This window comes from Artibeus jamaicensis, unplaced genomic scaffold (genome assembly GCF_021234435.1).
Source record: "Artibeus jamaicensis isolate MK-2021 breed Jamaican fruit bat unplaced genomic scaffold, CSHL_Jam_final contig_497, whole genome shotgun sequence".
NCBI lineage: Eukaryota > Metazoa > Chordata > Mammalia > Chiroptera > Phyllostomidae > Artibeus > Artibeus jamaicensis.
In genome coordinates, this window is record NW_026521863.1 from 1,035,536 (window position 1) to 1,049,617 (window position 14,082).

General features: G+C 51.6%; 1 protein-coding gene across 19 annotated transcripts in view; it reads right to left on the minus strand.

Annotated features, from left to right (window-relative positions):
* Window positions 1-14,082, minus strand: part of AFDN (afadin, adherens junction formation factor) — a 107,045-nt gene that overhangs the window by 61,305 nt on the left and 31,658 nt on the right. For 12 of the 19 annotated variants that reach the window (XM_037126102.2, XM_037126105.2, XM_037126107.2 and 9 more), the window contains exons 4-9: window positions 13,106-13,269; window positions 11,309-11,469; window positions 9,543-9,700; window positions 7,352-7,463; window positions 6,257-6,424; window positions 3,507-3,551 (exon numbers count right to left, since the gene is read on the minus strand). In XM_037126102.2, the coding sequence (XP_036981997.2) occupies window positions 3,507-3,551; window positions 6,257-6,424; window positions 7,352-7,463; window positions 9,543-9,700; window positions 11,309-11,469; window positions 13,106-13,269 (808 nt within the window). The remainder of the gene's footprint in view (window positions 1-3,506; window positions 3,552-6,256; window positions 6,425-7,351; window positions 7,464-9,542; window positions 9,701-11,308; window positions 11,470-13,105; window positions 13,270-14,082) is intronic. The other 7 variants (XM_037126108.2, XM_053668797.1, XM_037126116.2 and 4 more) reach the window with 3 other exon arrangements.

Below are 14,082 nucleotides of genomic sequence, written 5' to 3' on the forward strand. Positions count from 1 at the left end.
CCACACCTGCATCTTATGAACACTGCTCCCAAGTGGTTCTGATGTCCACTGCTGACATCAAGTCCCAGCAGGATCCACTGTGCAACTGCCTCACCCCTGGGAGCAGAGCCAGAGCAGCGGGCAGGAAGGGCAACCAGACCTGCTCTGTGTACATAGCTCGGCCGCGGCGGAGACAGCGCGGGAGGAAGTGCCAGGCACACGTCACGCCCACCCAGGCAGGCTGCTCACACGGTACCCACTGTGGTCCACGCACCAGAGGACGGCGTCCGTCACAGACACGCCCTGGTCTCAGAGCTGTCAGCCTCCGAGGAAACGTGCCCCAGAGAATCCAAGCACCGTGACACGTCCTGGCCACAGGGGCCGGCCCAGTGTGCACGCACGTGCAAACGCCCCGTCTCCTCACAGGACCCGCTGCACTGGCGCCTGAGTGACCTTCGGAACTGCTCATCCACCTCCCCAGCTGCGGCTCAGGACCGCAGGCCCCGAGGGCGGTGGCAGTCTCACATCTGGAGTGTGGCCAGTTCCAGGCCATGCTGTGGTCTGACCCCCAGCCCCCAGACACTGCTGCAAGAGACTGCAGGGGCGCGTGACTCACAGCGTCCCACCGGAGGCCTCACGGCAGGCTCAAAGCCTCATCGGATATGGTGGCAGCCAAAGTCTTCGCACAAACTCGTTTTCAACTCCGACTCCAAGTCCTGACCCCAAAAGAGGCCTCCAAACCCCATGGGCTCTCCCTGGACACGGGCCGCTCCTCAAGGAGCCGCTACACCCAGGCCCCGACAGGTGTGTGGTGTGCTCACTGCACACACCCGCAGGTCCCACGGCGCCCTGGCTGAGGGGGACAACTGTCTTCCTCACCCCGCAACCCTGTCTCTCCACACTGTCCATGGACTCACCGCCCCGGTTCTGAGCTCATGGGGGGCCGAGGGGGGCTGGCACTCAGCACCCTGTCCGGTCCACAGTGCACACCTGACAGATTTCACGTGCGAACAGAAACCATTACCGAGAGACGAAGAAAACAGAATAACACTATGTGGTCACACACAAATTACACAAATCATAAAGAAAACAAAAGCAGCAAAAAACTGGTCAAAGAGAATCATTTCAATGTGCAGTTGTAACATACAAGAACACGAAGACTGTTTAGGGGTGAAAGAAAAATGCACATAAACCTCCTCTGAATATGGAATGCTTCTGAGAGGAGGGCACGCCGTGAGCGAGTGAACAGGTGAACGGGCAGGCGGACACGCTTCCCCACTCCCGCAGGTGCACCAGCAGGCTCAGAACTGCAGGGAGGGAGGGAGGAACACGCACGTCCTCCCAGCCTCTCCTTTCCTGCCACTTCACCGTCAACAATGGGGCAGAAACGAACTCCTCCTTCACGCCTCCCCTCTGCCTGCTCCCACAGCCGCCTCCGCCACAGTCCACGACTGGCTCCTCGTTGGCGCACACTAACGAGCGCTCCCGGGCAGTCATAAACACAGAAAGCTGTTTCCTCAGACAGAAATCTTCAGCCTTCTCCTCTTCCTCAACAGGTGCGCTACAAACAGTCCCTTTCTGCACAAGTGCCCGAGCCCCGCCGCCCCACCATGTACCCCCGACAAACCTCTCAAAGCAACTTTGCCTACAATGGTGTTCCTACCAGACATTTTAAACACTTTTCAGCTTTATGATTTAGTCTCAAAAACATTTCGTGTGTCACGTGACTCACAACGTAAAAGGCATGAGAAGTACACGGGAACAGGTGCCCTCCCCCGACGCCCATCTGTCTGCTCCTCCCAGGAAGCAAGCCTCTCACCACCCACTCTGCCCACCTGTGACCAGACAACTGGGCGCCCCTGCCCCTCCCTTCTGGGGCGCGGCAGACACCAGAACACAACTTAGGGCTGTCAAGTGACATACTTGCCATCCAGTCTCACGTGTAGTATTTGGGACTGACACTAACAAGATGCTGTTTAGCTGAACGGCGCACTGGGCCGGGCGCCCTGACTCTCACTCGCCACCCCAGCACCCTGAGGTAGGACTCGCTGCCCCGCATCCTGTCTGCAGGCGACTTCTCCAGAGGGGTCTAAAAACGAAGGGGAAGAGCCCGTCCTGAACAGACCAGAGCAAACGTCTCCACAGGCCACAGTTTTTGCTCCGCAGCTCCACACACTCAGGGGAGCTCTGCGAAGTGGTCCGTGGTGCTAACACCTCCTTTCTGTGGTCGTGCTGCGCGGGGGTCCAGTTCCAGAAGGCTGACTAGGGAGCCCCCGCATCCCAGGTGCTGTGCTGGGTGCCAAGGAGGAGCCGTGGGCGGGTGGCAGAGCCACTCCCGCAGACCTCACCTTCCGGGAAACCAATGCCATGGGAAGGGGTTCTCAAAAAATACCAGAACTTACGGAAACAAACCTTGCACCTGTTTTTACCAACTCCACTGGAGAAGAACTAACCCTCTCCAGCAGAGCCGGCACAGCGGGGAAGAGCGCACGCTCTGGCCCTGTGCACACGCCCGGGGGACGAGCAAAGGCGCTGTTCTCCCGGCCGCCCCACTACTTCAGACTGGGACACTAACACGCGGGCGTTCAGAGAGTCTCCTTCAGACGTAAGAGGACAAAACATGCCTTCTGCTCTTTCGTATGTACATTCAAATATCAAAAATAAGCAAAAACTATGACTTGTTCCTATTACAAAAAACCACCAAACTCCAAGTTTGGTTAATATCCAATGAAAATGTGTCTGATCAGTTTAGAGAAAATTCAACTCAAATAAGGTGTTAAAAGGTAAATAAATTGCATACAGCATGAGAAAGTATTCAATTATCATGTTCAATGTGTAAAGCAGTTCTGAAATACAAAACTGACAAAGTACTTCCACAAGACCAGCCCCAGCCGTGCCGTTCCGGACGAGGACGTTCCGAGCGCGCAAGTGCAGCTCTGCCAACATGCAGAAATGAACCTCCTCCCGGGGTGCGGGGGGGGGGGCCTGGGAACACCCGGGACCTGGTCACAGGTATGCAAGTTCCTTCCCCACAACAAAGATCACCCCCAGGAGTGAGGGCCCCATGCAGGGCCCCAACAGGCAGCCTCAGATTTGGGGCGTGGCTCCTGTCAGCCGTGACCACGGGGCCACCCTCCCGCCTCTCAGCCTTGGTTTCTTTCTCTTGCCACCCTCACTGTCCTCCTTCCCTCCTCCCCTTCCCCCTTATTCTGGGGGGTGGGGTGAGGGGAGAAAAAGGGAAACAGCTCTCCCCCTTCTTTAGTCCAAATTCTCCCTTAAGACAGCCTGAATAAAGGCTACATTTTTGCAAAATACACTTCTTAATATTCAATCAAATGAATTCTGGATATGAAATACTTACTTAGTAAGTATGAATTAAGTGCCAGTACATTAAAGTTCTTAAAATAAGTCATTTTTACCCATGCAGAAACTAGCCCCCAAACTATCTGCTCAGTTAGCCGCGTCTGGCCCGTGCAGTTCGGTGAGTGCTCTAGCTAGAGAGAAGAGAGTAGGAAGCAGAGCGTTACCTTCGTGAGTGGGACAGCCGTGGTAGGCAGAGAGACCCCTTTTCCCTGGGGTCCGAACGCATGCAGGGGGCCCGGTGAAGGCAGCGTCGGCAGGGCAGAGGCGTGCAGAGCACGTGGGAGGGAGGAGAAAGACAGAGAGGTGAGCTGCAGTGAGGCGGAGCGGCCCACGTGAGTGCGTTCGCCCCCCAGCTTTCGGAGCACGAGGCCAGGACAGCGGTGCTCGCCCTGGACAGTGTGTTTTAGAGACAGCACAGACTCGTAAGGAAAACACCAGGACGACAGGTGAGGAGTCAGCAGGGGCAGAAGAGCAAGTTAGTGAGCCTTCCAGAAGACTAGCACCCACTCGGCTCCTTCTGTTGAGAGAACACAGTCAAATCCAAAGCAAAGGATAAAGTGACTTGTCAGCCCTGTTTCTCCAAACGACAGAGCAAGCATGGGCCCCGCAGCCGGAAGACCTCGCCTGCCTCTCCAGGGCCTCGGCTCGCCTGAGGATGTGCCCAGTGGGAATACAGAATTTGTCTGTTCATACCAAGTCAGCACTTACAAATGCTATTTGCTTGTAAATGGAAAACAAATCGTTCTCTCGGGGAGCTGAGGGCAACAGTGGAAACTTAGAGCACAAACCAGCGAAATGAACACGGCTCTGGGGGAAGACCTCCGCCCAGCACTGAGTGCTGCCACCAACGAGCGGTAGCAGACCTGCCCGTCAGGCACCTGTGGAAGGATGACGCTCTCCAGGAGGCAGGGAGAGGACTCCGGGGCGAGGTCGGACGGGACAGAGCCCGGGACTCTTCGGACTGTGTGAGGAGCAGCTCTCCGCAGGACACTCGCCCGAGGCAGAGGCGCCCTTCTCCACCAGGCCCACAGCAGAAGCTGGGGAAGCTCGGAGCAGAGGGAGCACGAGAGCCGGTGGAAGGAAGTGTACAGACAAGCAGGGAACACTGGCCACTGCCAACATCTGGTGAAGAGCAGCCCCGAACTGACACTCACCCAGCCTCTACTCTCTCTCCACACCTGCAAAAAACGCTCTACGCACGGCACTGCCTGGGAGCCCTAAGTATGAAACGAGCAGTCAGAACAGCGACTCTCACTAGAATGTGTGCTCCCAGGCCCAGACGGTGCCGGACACACCCAAGTGTTCAGTAACTACCTGCCACTTAAGTGACGAGTGAATCCTCACTGTCTCTGCGGCCACCCACATCAACTTTCCATTATTCACCTGAAAATTATTCCACGTCAGCCATTTATCAACTCTCTCTGAACTAACAATACTCCTAAATCCCCCCAAATTTTGACTTAGAACAAAATCGTTGATTTCTAACACATAATACAAAATTTTCAAAAACAGACCCAATGCCCAAGGATCCTAAAAAATTTTAAGCTTGAAAGCAAACCACTGTCTCCTAGTTGCTAATCACCGCCTCGGGTAAGGCGTTCACATGCCAGAGCACGGGCGCAGACACAGGGCCCAAGGGCCGCACCCAGCCCGGCACCCGGTTTCTGCCCAGCGGCAGGGCCGAGCTCACACTTCCCTCTTACAAAGTAGTTATATTTACACAGACCTAAACTTACATTCGGCCCTTTGAAGGCAACCATGAGGCTGATATGGCCCCCGGTGAAGACGAGTCTGACACCCTGGGCTAGACACATATCATAAGTTTCCAAAGCACAGCGAGAAACCAAAAGCTTAAATTAACTTTTCAGCCAGAGAACTGAGGGACAAAGCAACTAACACTTTCCTCCCAAGCAGCTAGTCAGTTAAAAACCCTCAAATGTAACTAGTATCCAAACCAGTACCGGCAGCACACGGCACTGAGAAGTTATCTGCACCAAACGACGCCATTCCTTCGGCACCAATGTAACCAGGCTGTGAGCTAAGACTGCACCAGGTCCAACTGCCAGCCGCGGTCTCGTCGACAGACAGGAGCACTCAGGAATCAGCGGAGAGCCGCACCGCTCCTGTCCAGGGCTCCGAGGCACAGAGGACCCCGTAACGGGGCTGGTGCTCGGCTCTTTCGGTGATGACTGGGAGAGCTTTACTTAAAGGCAGTTCTCGGGGAAGGAGCAATAGCCTGGTCTTCATAGCGCCTTACAATACAGGTCACGTACTAGTATTGTAACCAGATAAGGAATGGTGGAGTGATAAACACATGCCATATGGATGCAAATATATATCACACACACACACACAGACTACTTAGAGGTGTGTGTGCACAAGACATTCCTTCGAGAATGTCGATGTATTTCTCAACCTGATGGCTCACTTGTAACAACAGCTTTGTTAAAAGAGTTCTATAAACAAAATAGTTAGAGGACTCACATGAAAATAAATTCAGTCTACAATCGTTTCAAAACCAAACACCCTTCCTCTTCCACAGGGAGTTCTAAACGCACCGCTGGAGTCAAAGACGGTCTTCGCAGACACTGCTCAGAAAGTGTCACACACACACACCCGCCTCTAAGCAGCTGCCCAGCAGGAGTCCCCTCACTTTAACATTTTGAAAAAATTTTCAAAGGAAGTACATCAATTCAACCTTTCCTTCCTTCTCTGTATTTACCTTTTTTGCTTTTGTGTGGCAATGTTCATTTCTGCCTATGTGAACTTTACTTCTATTCGTGAAAGTACACAAGGTTTTGTTTTTTAAAGAACAGATGCCACCTTACGAGGCCCCCGTGTTACACGACGGCCCCCACAGGGCGGCCGGCCAGCAGAGAGGCCGCTGTGAACACTGTGCCTGCTCACTGCTCACCTGGGCTCAGCTCCACCAGGTAGGGCAGCTTCTCGGGCGGCAGCGCGGAGCCGTAGCCGGACCCGTCTGCGCGCTCCTTCCCCCTCGCGGGCTTCCCGTCCAGGTGCTTCCTCGTCTTCTTCGGGATGTGGTCCGGCGGCCTCCTCTTCAACTGAAAGACTAGAACCCCTGCGACAGCGACACTGCCCGTCAGGAGCCAGGCTCCAGTCGGCGCGGCCGACGTGGGGGGCTGACCCAGTCACGCTTCCCCCCCACGGGTAGGGCACTGGTCTCCGGACGTGCTGCGAAGAGCGCTAACACGCAGTCCGCAAAGACATCCGTTTCACGAGAACAGCCGCCCGATGAACGGTGCATGCATTCACACACATACAACACGTTCACACACAGACACGTGTCTGGCAGACTTTCATTTAATTCAACTGGACTAACTCTGAATTCAAAGAAATCCAACTCTAACAAAGCTGGACTTCACGCCGCGCAGAAACAGCGCTAGGCCTTCTGAAACTCCCGATCCACGTGCAGTGCTGACAGCACTGGCTGGCAGCGCATCCCCGCGGGCTCGCAGACGCATAGGCCGCCCACAGAGTGGCAGTCAGCTGGCGGTGGGAGTCTGAGGACAGGAAAGCCACCCCATCAAAACGCAGCTCCACTATGTCGCTGCTCTGCGATAATGGGAGGACACTGTTTGCTTCGTGAAAAGTCTGGGCTCACTTTTGAAATAGCGAAATTACTGGACAATCCGTAGGGTGGCAGATTGTTTTCTTTATTGTAACAAACCTGTCCCAACCCACCAGTCCCTCTGGCCGCACAGCAAGGGTCCCAGTGCTGACACAATGACCTCCTAGCAGCTGAGACTCGGCACGCCTGCTAAGCATGGCAGTCTGCTCCGGGTCTACACACACAGCCACCACTGCGGAGGCCCTCGGGCCCACAGGATGGCCCGGAGCCAGCGAGCCAGGCCAGGAAAGGGGGCGGCCCGCCAGCGAGCAGCACCAGAAACCACCATCCCACCCACCCAGCCCGCCCAGCCCACTCGGGCAGCTGGTGAGCCAGGCACCCGTCCAAGGAGGAACTCATCAACCGAGGCAACCCTACCTCTGTCACTGGGCCACTCCCTGAAGATCTGTAAGGGACACTCGTCATCGTCCAGGATGATTTCTTTAGCACCTTTCTCATCAGAATGCTGGGCTCCAGGAGGAAGCATGACCTAAAGCAAAACAGCAGCCACATGTGACTGTACCCAGGATGTGAGCCAGCACGTATCTACAGAGCTCATTGTTTTAGGTGAATAAAAGTCACCATGAAATCAAACTGATCAAACACCATGGAGAATTCTCCAACTAAACCACCAACAAAAGCAAAAAATGGTTTCCAGGAAAAAGCTTTGCCAGCTTGACTGGGCCAGTTTTATGCACCTGCCCCTCTCCGGCCCCCAGACAGGTGGCCCGAGCACAAAAACGAGCAAACGAACGTTCACATGGAAGTACATGTGCAATGGTTAACTTGGGAGCAGCTCCGAAGAAGAGGCCCATGGCTGCTTTCGTGAGGCCGTCCCTTCACCCGGGCTCCCGGGACGACTGTCACGGAGCAGCACAAGGGAACGGCCCCCTCCCCCGGGCAAGCACTCTGACCTGTCTTCTGCAGCACATTTCAACCAGACCATTCAGCTATGTTACAGGTCTACTCACTCAGCACCGGTTTTTAACCGTCTTCTTAAGACACCACATTACTATGCTCGCAAGCAGCCCTAGCACCACATCAGGTTTTTTTGGCAGCCAAACAACTTCTCCACGGTCCGAGAAAGCCCCAGCGACACAGAGGGCAGGGTGATGGCGCCCACTGCGCCACTGCTCATTCTAACTTAGTGCTGACGCAACCGAAACCCGGTCACACAAGTCGGACACGAAGCCGAGTCACAGCCCCCTGAGCTTCCCTCTCAGCCCGCAGCTGACGTGACAGTGTTGTCTCGACAGAACACTGCCCCTGCACATGCTGACGCGCTCACACTCCAAACGGCCAGGCCTGCGCACGGGGCCCTGCCGCCTCTCTCTCCGCCGCTTCGAGTTATCTTCCAAGGGCAAGTGTGTCACAGCACTCGATCTTTCTCTGCTTTTTGTATTACACTTAATACCTTTGGCTCAAAACACACACCACCTCAAGGCCCGGCCTTCGCTCACCTCAGGCCGTGCCCTGTGCCCTGGTGAACCCCCAGCCCCCTCCCCCCCCAGGACGCCTTCTCCGCCTCGTTCCAATGTAAAAGCTCCCTGTTTGCACTTCTCAGTCTCGGCCTCTCTGTCCCCCGTTATTATAACCTCTTTTGAAGGCAGCTCTTGTTTTCTACCGCAGAATAGTACCTACCAAAGAAGAAAAACTTACTCATTTAATAATAAAATAGGTAAAATATATAACATGAATGACTATGAAAGAGGTATATACTACAGAAAGTATAAGATAAGCCAAGGAAACAAAGAATATCTAGTTCAAAGTTAAAATAACAACTCTTGATTTGTATAGCATAAGCCTGCAAAAGAAAATGTGCAAGAATATAGTAAAAGAGACACCAAAATAATGAAAACCTCAAAAGAAATCATCAAATGACCTCGACAGGAACTGTGAATAACAACCCAAAGTAGGCTTTTATAACTTCATGACTCTGATTAACTTTCTGATATTATCTGTATAAATTAGGCAGAAATTATTAGGACAAAACAATGTTATGACATTCATGATCACATATCTCAAATGCAACCTTATAAAACTGATTATTATTTAATAAATTTGTATACACTGGAGTCGAAAGTAAAACTTTTATCTCCAAGGTATCATGGGTAGCTCTGACCATATCAACAAAGTGCTGGCTAATTATGAATAGCAAAATGAAATGTATTTAAAAGTTGAACTTCATGATAGACTTCATGTAAAAAAATTATTAAACCAGACCTTCCTAAAATAAAGTTACCTATATATGTAAAATAACAATAGAAAGGATCTAAATCAAAATATTAATAGTCGTGACCCTGTGGTACTAGAACTATGGGCAATTTTTATTTCTAATTCGCCTTTTTACGCTTTCTTTACAGCAGGAGCATATACTACTTTTGTGATGGAAGAGAGAAGAGAATGTTTTCCCATGCATTTAACACCTGGTTCCAGTTTTTCAGATTCTAAACGGCACCTTGGGAAGAAAACCATGCCAGACTGAACTTTGTTTAAAGGTCACCATCCCACCTAAGGGACAAGCTCCTGCCCGTGCTAACGCCAGTCAGAGCCGCGCAGCGGGGCTCACCCGAGCAATGCAGTAATCCTTCGGGCTCTCCCTGTCCAGACCGTACTTCTCCAAGGCTTCGGCCACAGCGAAGTCGGCGGGGTCAGTAGTAGACAACAGGATCGTCTTGTAGGGGATATTTGGCTTCAAACTGTCTGCATAGATCCTCAGTGTCCCGCCTGGAAAACACCAGACACCTCTAAGCACAGCCGTATTCCGTTAACAGCGACAGCTGACGTCTACAGTCATTTAAGAAAAGGGCATCTGAGTTCCAGTGGCAATGGATGCAAGGATGGAACACACAGTTCTGTTCTCATGTCCCGTAAGATGACATCCATCAGAAGCAAACAATCCTGTGTGACAAGGCCCACCCCTGTCCTCTCTTCAAGCCCAGCCAGTGTGTATGGCAACAAACTGACTCCCGCTGGGAGAGGGACTCGAAGGAGGAAACAAGAAGGACTCTGGGGTCCGGCAGTGCTGCTCTTCGGCCCTGCGTCCCCGACTCCGGACCCAGGTGCTGCCGGGCGCCTCTGGTCTCTACTCCCTCCTCCCCAACCTGAGACTTAAACGAGAAACCCAGAGCAGCTCAGATATCAACCCCGCGGAACGAAGCAATTTAACAAACTGGACGAGACACCAGGAGGCTTTGGGTGCTAGAGTCCACAGATGCTTCAGCAGGGGCCTGGCACCAAAGCACTGGCCCCCGTCCCTCCGGGGGCTGCACACTGCAGTGGCGTCTCCAGCCGGGAGCCGACCTGGAGGGAAGAGACCCACCAGAGCGGAGCAGTGGAAGTACCTTGGGTTTCCCTGTTTCTGGGCAGCTGTAATGCAGCGCTGCACAGACCCTAGTGACACTTCTGGTGTCGGAATGTGCTTTCTGCTTACGACAGAACTGCACTCGGACAACCCGACGCCAGTGACACATGAGCAAACACAGAAGTTTTAAATTCACAACTCACGAAAACTCTTTCCAAACCACTGCTCACCTGTGGATGATGCCAAGGAAGGGACTTCTGTCTCGCCCCCTCCTCCCAAAAACCCTAGACCTGGACCTCTCTCATGGAGGAGATGGAGAAACAGCAGTAAAGACGTAAGCGGCATCACAGGATGTACTCGACAAAACCCACAAAAATCACCTGGGGTATTTTTGTTTTAAACAAACCAACAAATAAGGAAACTGGGAAGTAAAATAAAAGGAGATTTTAGAATGAAAGGCTGAGCTGGTGTATGTAGGTTTTACTTGATTCCTGGCTCAAACCAAAGAATTCCCTGAGACAGACAGGAAAATCTGAACAGCGATGAGGTACCTGATGTTATTAAGGAATCACCGTTGGTTCTTCCATACATGACAACCGTACTGTGGCTTTGGTTTTGAGGAATCCTTACCTCACAGGAAAATATATAGAAATATTTATGGATGAAATAACGAGAAACGTGGGATCTGCTTCAAAACACTACAGGTCAGGAAAGGGAGGGACACCTGAGGGGCAGAGACGGCACAGGTGCTCATGACAGAAGTGCGGTAAGGCTCCCCTGGGGGGCTCCCTGGGTCTTTCCTGTCCTGTACACGTTTGAAATTCACCAGAATTTAAGGGAAAAAAGGCGTGCAGGAAAACCCGTGAGGACACGCCCGTCTCCCTGAACAGCGCTCTCACACTCAGGCCAGCCCTGATTTCACACGGACACGGCACCCATGTGCTAGCGGGCTGCCTCCCACACAACCCGGACTCAGCATAAAAACTGTAACTAAATAATACCCTTCACAAGAGTCCAGCGGGAACCGGTACCTGAATCGGGCCGCCCGTCCGAGCTGCGGAACTGCTGCATCCTCTTCTCCAGCTTCTGCTGCCTGCGCCGTTTCATCACCACCTCGGGGTTGGAGATGGTGCGCGTGAAGCTCGTCTCGGGCATGTCTTTGTAAACCTCCGCAGCCAGGCGGGAGTTCTCACTGGGAGGGAAAAGGGACACCGAAAACACTTTCAAGGTTTCTATCAGGAACAGTATAATCATCCGTTGGCTGCACGTGTGCTGCGCACAGGCCTCCTGTGGACGGTTATATGATCGTGCAGTAACCAGTCACTATGGATGAAGGATACGGTTTCTCTCAAATCAAGCTAATGTGCCACATTAAGCAAAAATTTATCATGAAAATTCTAGTGAGTTCACACAATTTAATTATTGTGTATTAACAAAGCTAAAAGAAAAATGTATCCAGCATTGGCTGGTGTGGCTCAGTGGACTGAGTGCTGGCTTGTGAACCAGAGGGTCGCTCCCGGTCAAGGGCACACGCCTAGGTTGTGGGCCAGGACCCAGGAGGGGGCATGTGAGAGGCAACCACACAGTGATGTTTCTCTCCCTTTCTCCTTCCTTTCGCTTCTGTCTAAAATTAAATAAATAAAAATCTTTCTAAAACAGAGAAAAATGTATAAATTATAATTTCAATAATCTCCATCCATGTTACCCTAAAACAGACAAAATAAAAATAAGATTGACTATACTTTAGATTTTTTAATTAAAAGACTTACCAATGTTCACTTTCTTGAGGCTGTTTTCAAAAGGAAATAAAGTTGACCAACTTACCTCATTTTAAGTAGTCAACCTTTTTAACATAAATAATACAACACCTCATAAACTAAGCTGATAAATAAAACAGCCCTGACTGGTGGTGCACAGTGGGTTGGCCTTCATCCTGCAAACTGCAAAGTCTCTGGTTCAATTCCCAGTCAGGGCACATGCCTGGGTTGGGGGCGGCAAGAGGAAACCAACTGATGTTTCTTTCACATACCGATGTTTTTCTCTCTCTAAAACTAAATAAGTAAAATGTTCAAAGAATTACTGATAAATAAAACAAACCTTGACTCGCGTTTTAACCTCTTCTTTGGTTATTTTTCGCACACGAGCAGCACACTCACCCAAATCCCTTCTCTTACATGACTACACTGAACAGAGTCTCACTCTGCAACACTCACTCTGTGACACTGCTCCCTAGAATTCACATTCCTTCCACAAGCCTCACTGCCTCACAAGTTAATAGCTACATCCATGGGGAGACCATGCAAAATGGGCTCAAATTCCACTCTAGAGTAAATGTCACTCATTGACAAATGGTTAATATCCTCAATATATACAGAACAGTTTGAATCAATCAAAAAAGAAGAAGAAAAGACCTGAAGAGGTCACAGCAACAAAAGAATAAATAAAACTGAGCTAATAAAGGTGTGGAAAGATGGCCACCCTGTGGACGATAAAATAAACTCACTGCACGGAAGATACTCCCTACTGCAGAGAGAGGACCCTCTCTTGTGACGGCCAACAGTCGCGGCGTCCGAGGCGAGGCCCAGCAGGTCTGGCCAGCTGAGCGCCCAGTGGTGCATCTAAGACTCACCCCGAGGAGGGAGGGAGGAGGCCCTGGCGAGGACGGTCAGTGAGGTACAAGCACAGTGGGACGACATGTGCCATCAGCAACAAATCTCGACACACGAGAGCTGGAATTCGCCCAAATCGACGTCTTCACTGACCATCTGCTACAGGCCAAACCCCTGGCTCAGAGCACAAACCAAACAGTGTTTCCAAAGGTCACTCACACATCATCCCCTTGGAAGGGTCTGTCATCTTTTTCGGATGCTTGTCTCATCGCCTCTTTCTCCCTCTTCTTCTTCTCCTTCTTCTCCTTCTTCGAGAGAGTTCTCTTGAAGTTCTGGATCACACCTTCTTTCTCCTGCTTTTCAGGTCCATTGCTTTGAACCTTCTGATGAAAGGAACAAGATCACGATGCGGGCCACTACGCAGAGTCCCACCAACCCGGCTGAAGGCTGAGCTCAGCGCACCCCGCATGCCACAGCCCGGAGCCCGGCACTGGCGCCAGGTGTGGTGGAGACGCCCTGTCACTGGACTGTTGGGCCCGGGAGCGCGCTCGTCAAATCTCAGTGATTTCCACCTTCACTGCCTGTGCATCCCACTAAGTTTTACCACAACACAGAACTGATGAGTGACCAGGCAGCCAAAGAGAAAACCAAACCCAGTAAGAAAACCAAGGTGAGAATCAAGGGATCTGATCTCAAAAGTAAAAACCCAAATCCTTTACATCAAGTATTATGAATAAAAGAAACCTATGAAAATACGGAATTAATAAGCATTTAAATCATTATCTAGTTTATAGATTTTTCTTAACTTCAAAAGAAATGTTAAGAGTAGCTATAATAAATCAGCTTTTCATAAAGCAAAGTTTTTAGGTATCTTGCGTATCTGTCTGTCTGCCCTGATTTACAGCATGGCAGACGGCAGAGACACGTCTTGATGCACATGCACAGGCCGACTGGTGCACGCCCACAAGGCGTGGTTATCTGCTGGCGAAGGGCCGCCTTCCCTCGACGGCAGCACCAGCACATCCACGCAGCCGCTCCATGCCGGCCGGCCCAGGACAGCTCACACATGAACAGGTTATTCAAGTTTTATTCTCTCTTCTGATTCTCACTGAAGTACTCTGACTTTATAACTGAGGGGAGGGGGAACTGTAGCTATTACTTCTCCAGCATCCAACCTCTTAGTAACTGAAGCTTAC